This window comes from Eufriesea mexicana, unplaced genomic scaffold, assembly GCF_001483705.2.
Source record: "Eufriesea mexicana isolate 0111107269 unplaced genomic scaffold, ASM148370v2 scaffold2665, whole genome shotgun sequence".
Taxonomy (NCBI): domain Eukaryota; kingdom Metazoa; phylum Arthropoda; class Insecta; order Hymenoptera; family Apidae; genus Eufriesea; species Eufriesea mexicana.
The window spans coordinates 636,430-652,353 of record NW_016910743.1 but is presented as its reverse complement, the minus strand read 5'-3'; the positions used below and the strand labels follow the sequence as shown (position 1 = coordinate 652,353).

The 15,924-nt window shown below is 28.9% G+C and overlaps 1 protein-coding gene across 1 annotated transcript in view; it reads right to left on the bottom strand.

Moving 5' to 3' along the window:
* Atg16 (Autophagy-related 16) overlaps positions 1 to 15,924 on the bottom strand; it is a 101,796-nt gene that overhangs the window by 61,109 nt on the left and 24,763 nt on the right. The window contains exon 2 of the mRNA XM_017904118.1: positions 4,580 to 4,759. Within this exon, the coding sequence (XP_017759607.1) occupies positions 4,580 to 4,759 (180 nt within the window). The remainder of the gene's footprint in view (positions 1 to 4,579; positions 4,760 to 15,924) is intronic.

Genomic DNA, 15,924 nt, shown 5'->3' with positions numbered 1-15,924 from the left:
TAATATATAATTAATTACTAATATAAATTAATATATAACTATTTAATAATATAATTATAATAAAAATAGTAAAAAGAATAGTTAAATATTCTAAACACAGAAAGTATGGCAAACATGGTAAACATAATAAACGTAGCAAATATAGTACATATGCCAAATAAAATATAATAAATATAGTAAATGGAGTAAATATAATGAAACCAATAAATATAACGAATACAGTAACTATAGCAAACCTAGTAAAGAAGGTAAATGCAACAAATATTATGGCAAAAATTTAAATAAATTTCAATAAATTCCAAGAATACTAATAAATATTACTCCTAATTGTGTAGGTGTAATTTTATCGTTCAAATATAGTGAATACAGTAAATATAGTAAATTTAGTAAAGATAGTAAATGTAACAAATATTATAGCAAAAATTTAAACAAATAAATTTCAATAAATTCCAAGAATACTAATAAATACTACTCCCAATTGTGTAGGTGTAATTTTATCGTTCAAATATAGTGAATACAGTAAATATAGTAAATTTAGTAAAGATAGTAAATGTAACAAATATTATAGCAAAAATTTAAACAAATAAATTTCAATAAATTCCAAGAATACTAATAAATACTACTCCCAATTGTGTAGGTGTAATTTTATCGTTCAAATATAGCGAATACAATAAATATAGTAAATTTAATAAAGATAGTAAATGTAACAAATATTATGGCAAAAATTTAAATAAATTTCAATAAATTCCAAGAATACTAATAAATATTATTCCGAATTGTGTAGGTGTAATTTTATCATTCAATTACCATTCGTACTTTTGTTACTCGTATCATTATAACAGAAACAAATACAACATTCTCTTTCTACCCTCATCATCAAACCCACATTATCCGCGTAATTCAAAGTCATTCAAATATGGTCATGTCCGGTATCTCCCTCGCCGCAAATATCTCGGCAATTTAACTAAAATATTTTCACGATTGTAAAGCGAGAAAAATACGAAAATTATTCTTATTTCGGCGACTCATTAGCAGCGTAGTCATCACCGATCAGGTATTACTGATAAAGCCGATACTCGCTTCGCAGTAGCAATTCCAGGAATTGGTGGTGATAACTCTGCGACGATTAAGTGGGCAAAAATACGACACTTAAGTACCCGCTACTGTACGTGCACGTTTCAACAGATAAATTTGCACATTGCGATCACATACGTGGGATGTTCCTATCGCTCCCAGCATATGCCAGTCCCTTTCGTGTACTGACATTTCCTATCGCCATTTTTTTTTTTTTGCATCCTAACGCTGAAATCTGTCCTCATAGTAACTAAATAGACGATTAAAGAAAAAGTGAATAAATCAAAAAGGAGTTTAAAATATTTCACTTGAAATTCATTTATATTGCTATAAATCTACCACTGATAATTTCGTGCTATCACAAGATGAGAGGTCATTGATGCATGGAATGTTGGTATATAGCAAATGATATAAGAAAGCATTTCATGTTTATAAACGATATCAGTTCGTGTTGATGTGGAAGTGAACTACGATGAGTGTGTGTGTGATGTGTGTATGTGTGTTTACACGAAGGTGCTTGTGTCATTGGAAAAATAGAATTTAGTAAATACTATTGGTACTATTAGTATTAAATTATCTATTCAGTACCAATATTTAATATATTATTAAAATATTTTTGGTAGGAATGTATGTATACTCATTCTATAGTTTACAAGTATTTTCTTATATACCTATACAATTTTATACTTATTTAAAATATTCTTATAGATATAAATGTATTTTCCTTCTTCCATAAACGTGATAAATTTTTTCACCAAAAATATTTTAATAATATATTAAATACTGATACTGAATAGATAATACCAATAGTATTTACAAAATTCTATTTTCTTTCTCTATTTTAGTTTTCTATCCAATAAGAAATAAATAAAATATAAAATTAAATGGAATAATCCTTTTCGTGAAACTATTCGATTATTTTCAAGCTTTAAATAAATTCCCAAATTTTGAATATATAATTTAGTACTAATAGTACCAATAGTATTTACAAAATTCTATTTTTTCTTTTCTATTTTAGTTTTCTATCCAATAAGAAATAAATAAAATACAAAATTAAATGGAATAATCCTTTTCGTGAAACTATTCGATTGTTTTCAAGCTTTAAATAAATTCCCAAATTTTGTCTCGTGCTAAACGTATTGAAATATTGAAATTAACACGTACCGAAGCAGACTTTGTAATTCAATACACGTATACCACTGTGTAATTTTAAGAAATAATAGACATCAAATACTGTCAGCAAATTGCCAGAACAAAGTAGCCATTAATTGGTGCTTCACGAGAGACTTTCAAAATTGATTGTCGTATGCTTCCCTTTACACGGATTATTTATTGTCATGTGGAAGTATTTATATTTGTATTTTACTATTTATACAGCGACTTCACTGACACGCTGCAATTCTTTATGTGCCTTATTGATCAAAGTCCGGAAACCACAAATTGCGATATGTCAAGTTGTCATACCTCTAATCAGTCGATGGCTCTGACCATTTCCGCTGCGTTTAAGGCTTTCATTCTACCAATTTGAAATATAATAAAACGTTTAACTAAAATAACATCAGAGATCGTGCATAACTTTAACGGATTTGATATTACTACATGTATTTTGAAATTTCGTAATACGATTCATGTTCAATTACATATTTCGCAAATATCAAAGAGAGGAAACTAAATCCTCTGAGGGATAATAATTCCCGATAATAACGATGAAATTATCAGCTTCCTTTAATATCCTTAGTAATGAAATATGATATATAAAAAAAAAAATAAAATTAAAATTCATGAAATGCTGCTCATTTAAAAGGATCGTTCAATTTACTGAGTATTATTATTGATAGAGACTACTTGTATATTTCAACGCTATGTAACAATTGTTTATGTATTAGTATAACATCAATGAAAAATTAATTAAATAAAATTAATTTTTCCTCTTTCGGAAAATACCATTCGATTTACTTAATACAGTAGCCCTCCTACAACACGGTATCCGATAACACGGTTTCACTATAACACGATTCATAAATTGCGGGAACCCCCTTATAACACGGCATCCTATAACACGGTTTCGCTCTAACACAATAAGAAAATGGCAAAAATTTTGTACACCACTGTACTTCTACACGAGCAATGACGACGAAGAAATTTTTTAAATTAAAATTGCGTTAAATTAAAATAATATTTTTGTTTATCTTTTGCTTTCTGTTGCACACACGTTTATATTTTTAATAAAAATTAAGTTGTTTATGTCGAATTAAAAAAAGAATTTGGTTTTAGTAAGCTTTCGAAACGTAACCCCCAATTTTGTACTGGTTCTGGGTCTTATACAACACGGTTTCACACAACACGGTTTCACACAACACGGCATTTTCTAGAAACCTATCTACCGTGTTATAGGAGGGTTACCTGTATAATTGTTATAAAATTAATAAACAGTGCAAATTATATAGCTATTATCCAGTATTTTGGGAATTTTATTTTTCGTATTGATTTATTTTAATTTTATTTTAATTTTACTGATTTATTTTATTTTAATTTTATTCTCTTAAAACAGTTTTAGTTTAAAGAAATGGTGAAACGTTAGTTAATATCAGAATAGGCAAATATAGAGGAATGTTCAGATAGCACTGTTTGCGTGCAATACGATTTCCCAGCTTCGGCAAGTTGAAACATTTTCATAATGCAAGATCTATCCATTTCCCCACAAGTCTGAATATCTCCTGCGTCTGCCTTGATGTTCAAAGTGAATTCGATATGACTGATTAACAATTTTATGAACCTCGATACATCTCTTTGTCATGAAGATGATGGACAAGGTTATTTAATCTCCTCTAAAGCCACATTTTCGATATCTCTTATTTCTTTGTAAATTTTTATTACATATTTCGAATGCTTTTACTTCCATGTTTAATGGATTAAATATTGGAAAAATTCCATTTTTACATGTAAATGAAAAGTCTGGAATTATATTTTCGAAATTTGTAGCAGTTATAAGTGAGAAAGGTTTGAAATATTTGTATTATTTCTTTAACGATAATTATAGAATTATATGAATATGAAGAACCAAAATGAAAAATTATAATATAAACAAATTAACACCCACGATTTATATTTTCCAATAACTTAATAAATTTTACTTCTTCAAGATAAGAAAATAATTTTGTTCTCTCAGCTAGATTTCTACTTCAATTTATTTGAAATTATGTTCATAAATAATATTAGTGTAATAATTTCAATATTTCATATTTTATTCAAATTAACTAATTATATATGTTTTAATAAATATGATTAAATTCAAACCTATGTTTCTCAATTGCTATACTTATTATATCTGTTATTAATTCAGATTATAGAAGTCATTTAATATCATCAAATGTATTGTTACTTTCATATTATTTGTATATGTATATGTATATGTATATATCTATATTTTCCTCTATTTAATACACATTTATATATTTTCCCTGATTTTTAATCTTTATGCTACGTATATGTAAAGAGAACTTACCTCGAGATAAATCCAGAGACGTGACTTTTCCCTCCAATAAAATGTCGTTTGAGCTACATTCGGATCTGGTGTCCCAAAATCTTATTCTCTGATCAAAATGGCCGCTGATTATCGTGGAGCCTGCCCCGTCAGATGTCACTAGGTCATTACAACTGGAGCCCGCGAATTTCGTTTCTATGCCTATAAACAAAATTTATCTTGCATCAAGTATTATATCAAGCAATATTTCGGAATTGAAATACTTGAAATGTTCACAAATAAATTTCAAAAATTATTTTAATATTCGTTAAAATAATTTCACACAAATAATTATTATACATTAATATTATCGATAAATGCGTTTTCATTAGACGAATACTTTTAATTCCTAAAGATTATATAATAAATATTTCTGTATTTGTAATTTCTTGGAAATTTTATTCCGTGAAGCTATTAAAATACAAATTACAAAAAGAATGAAAGCAACAACGTCGTTTTCCAATCTCAAGTTTCAATTAGATTTGCAAAGAGCTGTGAACTTTATGAAAGAAAAATAAAGATATGATACAAATAGAAAGAAAAGGAATCATTAAAGATTAAGGAATAAAAGAGAGAGTTAAGAAATAGTAAAATTCATTTCAATTACTTTTCTCAATTCGTAATAATTAAAACAAGTGGTACAATCAGTCTTAATATATATAAAATTTATTTCATTCTTTAATTACTATTAGGGAGTTAATATAACTATATATAATATTTAAATAATAATTAACTACTATAATTAAAATGACTAATGATAATTAAAGAGTTACAATAAATTATAACAATATTTTGTTCTCATACTTAAAACAAATATTAGCCTCTATCGAAGTCAAATTCATCTAAGTTACTAATTTTACAGATTATCTATAAATTCTAAACAAAATTATCTACACTTCCATAATGGTGTCACGAGGGTGCAAAGACTTAATAAAATTAGCACAAACTTGCATAAAATATTACATGTAGAAATTCCATGTTTCCAAACTTAGAATAAGAACCAATTTATTAAAATAATATTTTCAGTAAATTTGTCAATATTAATTAAAACCATAAATACTCTCACGAAGATCGTAAATCACGATCGGTGGAACCATTGAAATACGAATGGTAAAAAGAAGGAAAAGAAGAATCTCGATTTGAAGTTGCAATCAGCTCGCGTGTTTCCACATTCACATAAAATCTGCTTACGTCGGTACACCTAAGTTGACGGGTATGATGCATCACTATGAAGTAATTGGACGCAGTAATTCCATCTTCATAGGAAGCACAGTGCCTCAAGCGATATCGATAACCGACGTAAGTTCGACAAGCTAATTGATCGGCTAGTAAATCATCTTTGATTCAATGTAGATCATCAGCAACAAAGTAAAATGGACATTCCAGTGTAAAATTCGTAGTTGTATTGTACATAGGAACAGGTTGGTCAGGATTGGCTGGCTAACGTTATTTATGACGTTCCTGTTTCGGAGCCAATAATTGACTACTCAACCCTCGAACCACTGGTATCACGAAATTGTCGCATGATTGAGATATTTGGAAATTTTGTCGAGTCAATTTAGCAATTTTTGACAAACAGAATTTATTAAGAAGAAGTAACTACTTATATTTCATATAAATATTCAATTTAGGTAAATTGTCTTTCAAAGTCTACAGATATATTTAAAATTAAGGAAAAATGGTTATCACTGGTTCTAATTAATTTGTATAGCAGTATGTAATAATAAAATAATTGATAATATAAAATTATTACGTATTTATGATGCTTGAAAATTTTATTGAACCTATTTAGCTTAGAGTGATATATACGATAGCTCCAAATAGTTAAAAATTTATTTTCTAAATAAATTTGTTTTGTCTACATGAAGTCTAGAATCAATTAAAGGTAATTAAAATTCATCAAATTCGAATTTTTGTAAATATTGGACTGGCTATTTATAGTCTACACGAGCAAATTGAAATATATTTTTCAATAGTGAGCAGTAAAAATGTTAAAATAATAAAAATAAGAATGAATAAGACACAAAATAAATATAAATTTTTAAAAGTGCATGTACTATTTGAAAAATATTATTAGAAGCTTCTACTATTATATTGTTCAGTATTAAATTAACATAATACAATTTTCGTATGTTATCTAATAATAAATTCATAAATTATTTTAAATTTTTAGGTTAATTTTATTGCCTTGTTTGACACTACGATTTTCAATTTCGATATTTGCTGTGGATGATTTCAAGGTGACACTGATATTTATTTTCGAAGACGACACGACAATTTCGAAACAAGTGTTGGTGAGAGCGATTTGTAATTTATCCGGTTTCAGGTCACACTCTCAAAGAGTTTCGAGGTTAGGAGCTACTTTTCAATTTTTGTCGCGGAAATGCCGACAAGAACGTCATTTCCTGACATAAATTAAGCTTGAAATCTTACTTATTGCGCTGTAGATATCGATGGAATAGTCTGAAAGCTACGATTCGAAAAAAGAAGGTATTCACGACGTCATATTTGCTGCTAGATGGCGCCGCAAACTGTTATGGCGCATTACTGCTCTATGCGTCTTCTGCTATACCAGAAAACAATGATGTCGCGTGATCAGCATCCATTACTATTTTATTCCGAAGTGATCGTACAGTTGTTTGTAAATACACGACCGTGGATATTTTATTATTAGTATTTTATCATGTTTTCATAAATATTTAATTTTTATCAATATTAAATATAATTTTATCGATATTTATATCAAGCAACAAGAGAATTGTCGATATTTCTACAAATTGTACACGAATTGATGGATTTACCAACACAATAGGATTTATTTTTCGAACCTTTTTCGTTAAAAGAAATATTTTTTAACTTTTTAAATATATTAGTATATATAATGACTTTTTCTCCCAATCGAAACTTTATTTTATATTTTTATATTCTCTAATATACATTAATATGAAGTAATAAACAAGTTGTCAAATCGAACCTTCTATTTTTGTGGTTTATATGTTTTAAATAACGTGTATAAATTGTACATTTATACATTATTAAATATCAATTCAGTTTTTAAAAGCACATAAATTTTTTAATAACAATTTTCATTCCCCTGTTCTCTAAGACTTCAGAAATTATAATATCGAATAAATATTCTAAGACAAAGAAGTCTAAATATAACATATGAATATGTTTAAACATAAATAGTTTCTTGAATAGTTATCAATGGTTGTGTGTACAAATATATCAAATTTTATTTTAATCAATTATTCCATTTTGTCTATTCCTATAAATTAATTTATCCTTCTTTTGAAATATGTGAACTTTAAAAAATTGTATCAATTTTTATTTACTTGCTTGCGCTAAATACACATATAATACATACAAGAGTATTTAAAATTATTTTCCACAATTCCATATTGTGCTGTATCTGCCTCAAATTTAATAGTAAGCCATTAATCATTCAAAATTACTATTTCAAATCCAAATTCGACGTGTATATTACAAATCACGGAATCAAAAATTCCAGTTACCCAAAATATATTACTCTTTAATAAATTTTCCCCAATTTCAAGTCAGTCCGCAATTCGCTCACAATCCTTGACCCTTTCACGAGAAAGCGTTGCGGTAGCCCTAAGACGAATTTCCATTTAACTCACTAGCGCCACCACGGCTCATATCTACAGTAAACGTTTACCGCAAGTATCGCATATATCGTTGACTTATTTTCTAATTTTACTCGTATTATCTTCGAACCTTTTTCTGTTACGTGTATTATTGCTTGTACAATATTGTTTTCACAAATTTTCTAACCATTCACGTACAACCGTACTCGAAAATGAGTTAATATAAATCAAAGGCAAATAACCATAGTGTTAGAATAAAAATAAATATATCTGGAATCAAAAGTTACGAAGAAAATGTCAAAAAATATGCCATTTGCTTTCAAATATACGATTTCAGGCTGGCGAAGAAATCTTTCACACGCTTCCAAATACTTGGAGAACTCGTTGCGATGCAAGTGAAAACACATCAAAGTTTGCTAGAAGGCGAACCAACCAACGTGCAGAGGAACTTATCAGACTACTTTCTGCCTCGTGCCACCGCGTACACATAAAACTTGTATAATTGTACGTTGCACGGCTTGCTCGCATGTTAAAAACAGGATCATGATTAAGGGACGAAGAGCAATGAATTCTTGTAACGATGGAATACACGTGAAATTCTTTATCGGCCAGTGATTCCAAGTGGTAACGATGATTACCTGGCTGAATCCGAATGGTAATTCGAGTGAAATACGAACATTTCCACGCTGAATCACCGCTACGGCTAGAATTAACGATTCAAGGAAAGCTAAATGAGTGCAGGTACCAACGCTTGGCAATTACTCCTGGTTTCAAATTGACATGTGAAAATGGCATGGAAATTGCTCAACGCTAATTTCCCTACGTCGTTCGCCTTGTTTTTTCAACCGAGCTTCCTTGTTTGTTACATAACGGGAGACGTTCCATGAGACATGGCGCTTTTTATTTATAGAAATTCGACGCTTAGTTCCCCGATGGTTGTGTTAGAGGAATGGGGTGATATGTGTGAAAAATGGGGAAGGATTGATATTCCTCTTAGTAATTGCGCGTGAGAAAATGATAGCGTTGAAGGAATGAGGTAATATGTGTGAAAAAATGTGAAAGACTGGTAAATCTTCTTTTATTAATTGCGTGTGAGAAAATGCTAAGGTACGGGGACCGAAGTGTAGAAAATAAAAGTAGGTAAGGTATCATATATGTAATTTAGACTATAATATGAAGTTGGTAATTTAGAAAAGTGGATCCAAATTATATCGTTATCAGAAAAATGTTCATATTAAGAGCTTTGATTGATAGCTTCTTATAAGAACATACTTTTGTAAACAATATTAACGTAGAATAAAATATATAAAAATCAGAATAATGAAACTCGATTGCAAGTTACTGTAAAATATATTAATAATTCTGGATACTTCCTTAAACAAAACTGATTTTGAATGTACAATTAAATATAAGAATAATAAAACTGAACAGTGAAATTAAGTTGTGACAATATTAGGAAAATATAATATTGTAATAATAAAATATAATATAGAATATTAATTTTAAAATCAGAATATGACCAGTGGAAGTAAATTTTGACATTATCAGAAAAATGTGTGGTAGTGGTTGTTATAGAATGTGTGGTATGAGTGTGAGGAATGCTTGTATAGAAGAATGTGTGTGTAACGAGTATGATAGAGAATCGGAAAGAACTATCAGTAGATGAATGACAGTCATTACAAATAGACGTTGTGTGTGACAGAGTCCTCAAGAGATTATATCGCAGTTATAAGCGAATTTAATTTACGAGTTTTAGTTATAATTAATGTTCTGCTGTTTCAATAAATATTCTTATCACTTTATCCATTTACTCACAAAATAAATGTTTTCAAAAATATTTTCTACAAAGATATATTTTTCGCTAAGACGTTGATTTTTAATTTTAAATTAAATACAAGAAATAACATAGTGGGATCAAACTATGATATTAAAAATATATTTCTCCATGAATAATAATTTATGCACTGAATTATAGTCAACTCACGAAACCTCGTGGACCTATATTACAAGTGGAATAGTTGAATTTTTGGCACAGAGTAAACAGAAAATATTTTCTTTCTTCTTTAGCCAAGACAAAACGCACAATTTATAACACGGAGACTTTAAACTTGTTACGCGTTGCGAACAATTCATGCTTTTCCCCCGGTTCCAGCAATAATATTACGTGACAACGACGTGCGAATAGAACAGAACGTTGCGCAGTTACAGTTTGTTGAATATCGAGAAAACTGACGCAGAAATTGTCAAGTTTAATATACGTGACGTATGACGGTATTTTATCCAACTGTGTTTCTAATTCATAGTGGCATATTCACGAACGAGACGCAAGCCAGCTATATACAGCATGGAACGCTGTATAGCAAACGAAAAATCCAGTCTTTTTTCCTCGAATTCATAAGCTATTAAGTAAAGTGCTTTTTTAACCACTTAATGCTCACATTTTTTGACCTAACTGCCAGGAAACGGCGAATTTTTTGGTCTAACTCTATTGTTTCTCTCGCGCAATAATATGTATATTTCTTATAATAACGAGTCATACTTTATTAATTAATTCATAACGTAATAATGTAAACAAAAAAAGAAAAAAATAATTAAGTATGAAAAATTTGCTTTACATAAGTGCAAAAATATGATAATTTATTACTGTAGAAATGTTGAAACTGTGTATAATAAATTTAAAAATATAAAACAGAACTAATGCTTATTCATTTTTTAATTTATTTGTCTTCTTTTTATTTAATTTCGCATAAATTGAAATATCTATTGAGGTATATGTACGTTGCTAATATAATACGTGCCTATGATTATGAAAGTGGTCTATGTCACTTATATTTGCTTCTGAAATATTAAAAGCTTCGGCCTTTAAATACGTCATAAATTATAAAATTAATTGCAATGAAGCAACAAACTCGATCTAACGATTTAATTCTTTACTGTATTGTAGAAAATAAATATATTTTGTCGTAATATAAATGAATGCAATACGAAATAAATAATAAAATCTTTCCTCTTAAGTCGATGACTCAGACCACTTTCATAATTATAGCCACATATATCAATCGTCGCACGTGTGATATAGGCTTAAGTATCGAGGAGTTAAAGAAGCCTAATAAAACAGGAGAACCGCATAGTTACCACAATAGAGCAAGAATCGATCAATTTTTACCCATGCAATTAATGGTCAAATGAAACGAAACTTAACGATGTCTGAGTAAGTAAAAGTATATCGAATGCAATCTGTGTGAAATAGTCTTAAGCGTCAAGGAGTTAAAGAAATCGAACGAAAAGGGAACACACGAAGTTACTATCACACAATACAATAGCAGTGGAATCAGTTCATTGGAACAGTTTTTACTTATCCGAGTAATAGCCAAACGAAACTAAAGTTAATGGCGTCTGAGTAAGTAAAAGTATATTAGTTGCTGCCAGTATGAAATGGGCTTAAGCGTTAAGGACATAAAGAAATCGAATAAAACGAATTTTATTGCGAAGTCACTACGATAAGGTTTAAATCAATTCATGGAAACAGTTTTAATGCACCTGTGTGTAATGACCTAACAAAATCACATCTAATAGCTTTAAATCTTCTAATTAGTGTAATTAGAGTAAATAAATATTAATAAATAATAAAATAAGAGAGTGAATAATTGGTTTATAGGGAAAATATTCATATAACTAATTGGAAAAAATAAAAATTTGTATTAAAATAAAAATAAAACATTTCCATTGTCTTCTTATAGTTACAAGTATATATTTAATAGATCTAAATATAATAATAATTTGAGAAGTAAAACACAAGATGGTCAATAAGAAACTAAAGAGATTGAGGAAATGAACCCCTCCATTTTCTTTGTTTATAAGTTATAGAGCATTCCTTGCAAATTAAAAATAAAACAAATCTATTAATTATATTTCCAAATAAAATAATAAAAAATTAAAAAGACACGTGTTTGCAAAAATTATTTTTGTTTTGTATCATTCAGTCTATCAGAGATCACCCTATATAAATATATGAAAATGAATATAAAAATAAATCCACAAATTAACCATAATACTCTTCGTAAATTAACAGTGGATTCATCGAGATGTTAATATAATTGATTATAAAAAGAGAAAAATAAAATTGATTACATTGATTACATTAACAGATTAAAAATTCAAACAAATCTATTAATTTCCAAATAAAATAATACATAATTAAAAGGACACGTGTTTATAAAAATTATTTTTGTTTTGTATCACTCAGTCTATCAGTGGTCACCCCATATAAATATCTGAAAATGAATATAAAAATAAATCCACAAATTAACCATAATATTCAAGAGTAAATTAACAATGGGTTCATCGAAATATTAATATAATTGATTATAAAAAGAGGAAAATAAAATTGATTACATTGATTACATTAGCAGATCAAAAATTGAAACAAATCTATTAATTTCCAAATAAAATAATAAAAAATTAAAAGGACACGTATTTGCAAAAATTATTTTTGTTTTGTATCATTCAGTCTATCAGAGATCACCCCATATAAATATACGAAAATGAATATAAAAATAAATCCACAAATTAACCATAATACTTTTCGTAAATTAACAGTGGGTTCATCGAGATGTTAATATAATTGATTACAAAAAAAAGGAAAAATAAAATTGCCATTGAAATAAGAATGAAATATCATGTCTTGTCCATTTGTCATGATTTCTCGTGTTAGCGAAACGAATTTCCAACTTCATAACGCAATGCCAACAAAACTGCCGGTATGTGAGTATTAATTGCACATGTATGTACATTTACATGAAGTTTACACACCTTTTATACCCTTTGTATCCGTTTCCTCTAGTTACACGTTTCAAACAGCAACAGTTTCCGGATTCAAGCAACTGAAGTACAGTCTAAAGTACCTAAGCGTTTCTCGACGTCGATTCACTTTTCCTGCTGCTACCCGTATTAGCTGAGAAGGGTTCTCAATGGATTACAGTTAACTATAAGCGCGAGCTTCCGAGCAGCATTCAATCTCGCAAACCTGCTCCCTTTTGTGATTTTTCTTTCCCTTTTTTAGTTTCCTTTTTTCTTTTTGCAGAAACTAATCTACATTTCTAGCAACCCGTGTCAAACAATGCACATATCATGAAAGCATAGCATAAAGCGAGTTCTAAGAACGACTAATGGATGTTTCAGATATAGGTATGCATGAATCACGTAAGAAGATATTGCAAAGAAATGGGACATGTCACGCTTGAACCATCAATTGAAATGATTCTTGGTTGGTGACTTGAAAATTTTCGAGCATGGAAGTGGAGATTGATGAAGGATAACTGAATAATTTTGAATTTTGTCGATGAAGATCATAGGAGACAGATTTAATAAGTTCATGCTTCTTGGCCTTCTGTTTTTTAGGTCTTTTGATTGATAAAATTGAGTATTAAGTATTAATATATAGTATAATATAAGTGTAATATATTAAATTAAGTATTAATTAAGTATTGTGAATATTACTATATAATTAGAAGTTCCATTATACTTATAATATAGTACTTGCTATATTTATATTAATATAACATAATTATATATAGTACTATCGTGCCATATATAGTTGGTATAGTATAATATAATTATAGATGCAATATATATTATATATAAATTGCGTTATATATTATCAACTATTAATTATACTAATTTATATTGCTATACTTGAGATATACTATACTTTTTGAAAAATCTTGAATTTATGTGTCAAAGCACTTGGTATATTCATAACTTTTTATATTTCAGATTTTTCAAAAAGTGGAGTTAGTCGATTTGTATAGTGAACGGTTCAGTTATGGATACTACTTGTAATATATAAGTATAGTACACTATCTTTAACCCTTATGAGTAGTTGTGTCTACTACTATACATAACATATATTGCTTTCTACACTTGTGAAATATTAAAATACTTGATTTTAACCATAAAATATATGAAAAAAATATCATACTGGAGAACCTTGATCTCATTGTCAATTATTTCAATTCGGATATTGAAGGTTGATCATTCTCAAAGATAAATACTCGAATTAGGATTTGGGAGAACGATTCTTCGCGATTGTTTTCTAATTCCAGGCGGAAGTCAGTATCTTCACAATTCAGTATACCTCTCACCCACTCTAAATAAATAGCAAAATTAATTTCTTCAATACTAAAACATTGGTCTCAGTCATTTCAATTCAATTATTAAAGGTTGTTCACTCGCAGTAATAAATACTGGAATTAGAATTTGGAAGAACGTTTCTTCACGATTGTCTTCTAATTCCAGACAAAAATTAGTATTTTCTCAGTTCAGTATTCCTCTCACTGACTCTAAATAAATACAATACCAAAATTAATTTCTCCAATATAAAAGTCTTTATCTCGGATAATTTCGATTGAGATATTAAATTTTCTTCATTCACAATAATAATTACACTAAAAGACCTAAAAGAACACTAAATACTTTGAAAGAATAATTCTTCGCGATTATTTTCTAATTCCAAGCAAAAATTAGTACCCTCTCGATTCACTCGCTCTAAATAAAAACCAAAATTAATTTTTCCAGTACAGAAACTTCGATATCTCGGTAGTTTTGATTGAGATATATAAAAAGGTTCTTCATTCACAATAATAAATATACTGAAAGACCTAAAAGAACACTAAATACCTTGAAACAACGGTTCTTCGAGATTATTTTCTAATTTCACGCAAAAATTAGCACTCTCTCGATTCACTCGCTCTAAATAAAAACCAAAATTAATTTTTCCAGTACAGAAACCTCGATATCTCGGTAGTTTCGACTGAGATATCAAAGGTTCTTCATTAGCAATAATAAATACACTGAAAGGCCAAAAAGAACTCTAAATACCTTGAAACAACGGTTCTTCGAAATTACTTTCTAATTTCATGCAAAAATTAGCACTCTCTCGATTCACTCGCTCTAAATAAAAATCAAAATTAATTTTTCCAATAGAGAAACCTCGATCTCGGTAGTTTCGACTGATATATGATAGGCCCTTTATTCACAATAATAAATACACTGAAAGACCTGAAAGGACACTAAATACCTTGAAAGAACGTTTCTTCGCGATTGTCTTCTAATTCCAGATAAAAATGATCATTTCCTCAATTCAGTACTCCTCTCACTGACTCTAAATAAATACAATACTAAAATTAATTCCTCCAATATAACAATCTTGATCTCGAATAGTTTCGACTAAGATATTACATTTTCTTCATTGACAATAATAATTACACTGAAAGATCTAAAAGAACACTAAATACCTCGAAAGAACGATTCTTCGCAATTATTTTCTAATTCCAAGCAAAAATTAGTACTCTCTTTCGATTCACTCGCTCCAAATAAAAACCAAAATTAATTTTCCCAGTACAGAAACCTCGATATCTCGGTAGTTTCGACCGAAATATCAAAGGTTCTTCACTCGCAAGCATAAACACTCGAATTAGGTTATGGAGGAAGATTTCTTCCCAATTGTTCTCTAATCCCGGGTAGCTGTGAAGCGGTAACAAGACGATAGAGCTGGCCAGGTGGTAATGGTAATAATCGGATAGAAAACAGCTGATCCACTTTAAGCATCGTTTTTGTCTTAAAGCGTCCTGGCTAAACAATAATTCACGCTTAAACGCGCTTTCAACAGCGGCGTGGCCCATTGTCCGCTCCTTGCGTAGTGAGATTTATTTGCGCAAA